Source organism: Cyclopterus lumpus, chromosome 15 (genome assembly GCF_009769545.1).
Source record: "Cyclopterus lumpus isolate fCycLum1 chromosome 15, fCycLum1.pri, whole genome shotgun sequence".
Taxonomy (NCBI): Eukaryota; Metazoa; Chordata; class Actinopteri; order Perciformes; family Cyclopteridae; genus Cyclopterus; species Cyclopterus lumpus.
Genome location: NC_046980.1, coordinates 3,831,700 through 3,836,699, shown reverse-complemented (window position 1 = coordinate 3,836,699; position 5,000 = coordinate 3,831,700). Strand labels below are relative to the sequence as shown.

At 42.4% G+C, this 5,000-nt stretch overlaps 2 protein-coding genes across 2 annotated transcripts in view; one reads left to right on the top strand and one right to left on the bottom strand.

Moving 5' to 3' along the window:
• Window positions 1-452, top strand: part of setd4 (SET domain containing 4) — a 5,793-nt gene extending 5,341 nt beyond the window's left edge. Inside the window, exon 13 of the mRNA XM_034551746.1 lies at window positions 1-452. This exon is cut by the window's left edge and continues 583 nt beyond it. The gene's annotated coding sequence lies outside the window, so the exon portion shown is untranslated.
• On the bottom strand, window positions 318-4,511 carry cryzl1 (crystallin, zeta (quinone reductase)-like 1). Its single transcript, XM_034551748.1, has 12 exons — window positions 4,310-4,511; window positions 3,949-4,026; window positions 3,383-3,455; window positions 3,195-3,239; window positions 2,997-3,065; window positions 2,631-2,764; window positions 2,433-2,544; window positions 1,701-1,799; window positions 1,491-1,603; window positions 1,241-1,346; window positions 1,109-1,154; window positions 318-603 (listed from the first exon to the last, which is right to left on the bottom strand). The coding sequence occupies exons 1-12, from the start codon at window positions 4,373-4,375 to the stop codon at window positions 507-509; spliced, it is 1,038 nt and encodes a 345-aa protein (XP_034407639.1). The 5' UTR covers window positions 4,376-4,511; the 3' UTR covers window positions 318-506.
• Window positions 4,512-5,000: the final 489 nt, after the last annotated feature.

The following is a 5,000-nucleotide window of genomic DNA, read 5'->3' as shown; positions in this document are numbered from 1 at the left end:
GCTCTAAAGAGTGTGTGTAAGAGTGTGTGTAAGAGTGTGTGAAATAGTGTGTGTAAGAGTGTGTGTAACAGTGTGTGAAAGAGTGTGTGAAAGAGTGTGTGTAAGAGTGTGTGAAAGAGTGTGTGTAAGAGTGTGTGAAAGAGTGTGTGTAAGAGTGTGTGAAAGAGTGTGTGTAAGAGTGTGTGAAAGAGTGTGCTCTTCTCACTCCTGTAAGACGGATTTGTCTTGTTTCTTTTTCGGATTTAAAGTGACAGTACAGTTCCCGATCATTTCAAATTTGAGACTCGAGTAATTCGAAAAATACAGAAGACAACAACTGCAACACAGTAAGTTTTATGACAGCCACTCAAATTGCAGTTTGTTTTTATCTTGTAATTTGGATAACTGCTGTATTTACACTAGAAGCAAGAATTTTTATATTCATGATAAAAATGTGTATTTATTGAGTGAAAGTGAAGCGTTTCTGAACGTGGGTCGTTGTCTCCTCCTCCTCGTCGTCGTACGACTCAGAGTCGAACGACGGCCTTCCTCTTCTGGTGACGCTGGACGGTCTCCATGGCAACCGTGGCTTCGTAGAGAGGGACGGCCTCCTCGGGCTGAGGTCTGTGGGGAGAGACGGACGGAAAACCAGACACACCGACGGAGTACATTTGATTTCAGTTATGCTGCAGCGTTGTGGATCTTAAATCTTATAAAACTGAATTTTTCAGGACGCTCGGAGCCCAAAAACGTTCAAACTTTTGAGAACGGAATCATCCGCAGCCACGGCCATCACCTAGCGTTTCCTTTAACCCCGCCTCCCAGCCCTCACACGAACAGATGAGGGAGAATAACTCTATTTATTATATTGGGGCTATTCAGGTGTTGATTTACCTCCTCAAAGAAAATGATCCGCTGGGCTAAAGAACTGTCTTTTATAACGCAGGTTTAAAAAGGGGGGAAAAGGTATTTTTGGGCCTGCGTGGTCACATGACAGACCCTGAAGTTGTAATTTCACCGTTGAGCGAGGGAAAAAAATGACTTCTTCTCTGTGATGAGCGTTTCTGCCGAGAAATACTGAATTTTAAATGTACATTTCATCTTTGGACTTTGAGTTGGCCGTTCTTACCTGAGGACTCCGGCAGACATCTTCTCCACAACGTCCTTGAGGATGTCTGACACAACGTCTGTCAAGGAGGGCACTTTGTGTACCTGATGACGGGCAAGAGGGTTAGAGGCGAACGCAGTGGAAACAGGATACGCAGGTATCTGCCTTGCTGCGCCGTGGAAGCCGTCCACACTTCGTGGTTGAGGAACGACATGGAGGCGGACTTCAAGTACAGCGATCTGCAATCCGGAGGATCCAACTGTAAACAAAAAAAACACACATTGTACTGCACAAAATGATAAAAAAAATACTTAAAGTTATTATTATTTCATATATTTTAAGCTGTATTATATACAGTTTTAGGAATTTTTTTTTAAATCACTGTGTGATTGCAGTGACTCACCTGCAGGTCTTTGTGGGATGTGACCCAGTGCCCCCCAACTCCCAGCACACTGATGATGTCATGTTTGTGTGGGAGGAGCTTCGCCGCCTCTGACTCCTCCTCTTGCAGACGCACTACACACACACACGCACACACACACACAGCGAAAGGTTCTGGTGTTACGATGTCGGATCGTTCACGTGCGAATCGATCACGGGAACATGTGCTCACCTCCGGAGTCGATGGCGATGTCCACTCCCAGTCCTCCCGTCTCCTCCAGAACCGCGGGCAGCAGGTCCGACGGGCCCTTAAACACCGGGATGACTTTGGCTTCGCGCACCAAAAAAGACACGAAAAACATCGTCTGACGATCAAAATCTGGGTTCCTAACGCATTCAACGATATATATATAAAACACCTTGATGCTGGTTGTAGTTTTAATGTTTTCCCACTAGGTGGCAGCAGATTTCAATTCACATAATTGACTTGGTCTTACCTTGGAGGAGCGTACCTCGATTTAATATTAACTTAATGACAAACTCATTTAAAATATATTTAAATTGCAAAGTTTCACATTTAGATTCTTCTTGTTTTTGCTTGCGTGATCTTTTCTTTTTTTTTAAAACACATTTAAAATCTGCAAATCATAAATATATAGAACTTGAACTTGAAAATGACGTCCGATATACTAACTGTGATGATTTCATGCAGGATTCAGACACTTGAAGCGATAAACCCACAGCTCACATGGATCATTCAGACCGCTAGGAGAAGATCAGCAAGGAGGCAAGGAAGCAAGGAAGTCAGAAAGAACAGATCTCACCCACTAAAGGATCCTGAACGCCTGAGGAAACGTACGAAGGGGAGGAGAGAAAGAGCAGAAGGAGACAGAGAAAATGATGTAAAAAGAAAAAGGTTAAAAGAGGGAGAGCGCGACGATCAGAGCGTGGAGCTCGTACGTACCGACGCTGGGCCGGAGCTGCTCCAGGAAGGCGTGTTGCTGCGGCGAGTGCGACGTCGTGAAGACCTTCACGCCGTGGTAACACGCCAGCTGGATGCACATGAGGCCGAAAGACTGAGCGGGGAAACATTACCAATAATGCTGAGAGGGGAAATGCGCTTTTATTTAATTATTATTATTATTTTTTTTAAATAACATACGCTGGCGCCGTCCATGACTAGGAGTGTGTGTCCCGCCGCCACGCGAGCGAGTGTGTGTAGAGCGGTGTAGGCAGCGAGGCCGTCGCGCAGGGCGCCGGCAGCACACACCGAGCTCAGCTTCTCCGGCTTCTGAACTGCAGAACAGAAAGAAAGAAGAAGAAGAAGAAAAAAAAATGTATTTATTTATTTTTATTGTGAGCCGACTTGTCACGCGGACGACGTCGGAGCGTTTCGTCAAGATGAGAGTGGAGAAAAGAAAGAAAGTGACACATATCGGTTGACTGTTTGGTGATAATGGAAGCTGCTCGTTGCACAAACAAAGTGCACGTTATGCCACCCGCGTTGGTGTGTGTGTGTGTGTAATACCTAAATAGTGTTCATCTATGTCAATGGCGTCACAGAGTCCAGAGCACGGAGAGTCCAGAGGCAGAATACCTGGAACGGGAAGGACACTTTTTTAAATCAGTTAAACTCATATTTTACTGAGTCAATAGCTTTTTATTTATTTTACTCGAATAAAAGATGTAACACTGTTATATATGTTAGACCAAATAAACGTCCTACCTACAACCTCGTCCTCCGGCTGGAAGAAAGAGACCTTGGCGCCGACTGCGATGGGGGAAAAACAAACAAACAAAGAAATACAAATTGAAGTGAATGTTAATGAAAGTATTCTCCGTATTCCTTTATAATAAAAAAAAAATCACGCAGCACCAGTGAAAAGTGTGTGTGTGTGTGTGTGTGTGAACGACCTCGCAGCACGACCCCGGCCACCTCTCTGCCGACGGGAATCAAGTCTCTCTGGATGCCCACGTCGTCCAGCAGCTGGAGCGGAGAGAGAGTCATCGGTCATCGGTGTGTGTACGACGGGCGGGAGGGCGACATTATGCAACTGTCTGATTTTAATTTAATTAGGTGACTTTTAAAATGGCGAGAAAGTTAGGAAACGATACGGCTTCAATTGTGAGGAAGCAGAAGCTGGAGGTATGGACGCATGCATAACGACTACAGGAAAACATGAATATTTATTAAAATGCATTTACAACAGTTAATAATGCACCTGGCAGCTGCATCTGGTCATTTTACGTATTTAAAATTATTATCTAATCTGAATCAAGTCCTCAATAAAAGATTTTTTTGTCTTATTATGTTATATTTAATCATTTGTGGTTGGTTTGTTTTATTTTATATGATTTTGAGCTAGCTTCCTTATCTTTTTTGCATTTGTTGCAAAATGTTATTTATGTTTTATCCTGTGTTCACATCTGAGAGAAAAATAATAGTTTAATAGGTGACTTTAAAAAAAAAAAAAAGGTACCTTGAGGTCCAGCGGGCTGAGTCCACATGCCTTCACCTGCACTCGCACCAGGTGGCTGCCTAAAACCTCTGGGAGACTCTGGAGGGGAAACAAATGGAGACACACAGATATTTAAAAAAGCATTTATAAAAAGAGAAATATCATTTAAAATAAAGAGACACACACACACACATGACGTGTTGTCAGGGAGACCCGGATGGATGTATTTCTCTGCAGGTGGAGCGACAGGCTCACGCGTGCAGGTGAGTTTTCTTTTTTTTTTGCTTTCATAACGTTATGCTCATAATGATAATAATAATAATAACGCCTCGGTCGGCCAGTGACGACAATGCACGAAAAACACACACACACACACACTCACCGTTTCCCGAATGAGGAACTTGGGCTCGGCGTCCGTCGTCGCGGCTCGGCAGTACAAACCTTTCATGTTGTTCACCTTTAATTCATACAAGGTCACACAATAATTAAACCTTATTGACAATAAATAGTGCTAAACGTTTCTCTATATGAACTCCTGATATTGCTCCTTTCCACTTCCTGGTTGAGTCAGCTGACCTCTTCTTCTTCTTCTTCTTCTTTGTTGTTTACATTCTTTTTGCTCGCTGTATTAAAAACTACCACGACACCGCCCTCTAGTGGATGTTATATGTATTACCACATCTGTAATAACACCCTCAGAGTACCGTACTACTACTATACTAACACAAAGGAAAAACCCTACCCTTTATAACGCAATTTAAAAGTAAAACTGCCAGAATTCATATTTATTAACATTTATTTCATCCACATTTAAGAATCGTGCCTCATCCGTTCAGATGAAGTCCATAAAAGCCTCGCTTTTAATAATATTATTTATTTTTTGAGCTTCATACTGTTTCTTCTATTTTCTCTAAACCATCATCGGGGTTGTTTTTTTTATGTACATATTTATATTTCAAAGATTCACTTCTGTTTGTCCAATTATTAGAAGAAACTCTGGATGCATTACATGATTTACGTGTTTGAATTTACATGATTTATGTATTTGAATTTACATGATTTTATGTGTTTGA

Coding starts and splice junctions, on each gene's coding strand:
- cryzl1 (XM_034551748.1), bottom strand. CDS start 4,375: ATGAAAGGTTTGTACTGCCGAGCCGCGACGACGGACGCCGAGCCCAAG. Junction 1,604..1,700: donor CATCGCCATCGACTCCGGAG/GTGAGCACATGT, acceptor GTGTGTGTGTAG/TGCGTCTGCAAGAGGAGGAG. Junction 1,347..1,490: donor CATCCCACAAAGACCTGCAG/GTGAGTCACTGC, acceptor TTTTGTTTACAG/TTGGATCCTCCGGATTGCAG.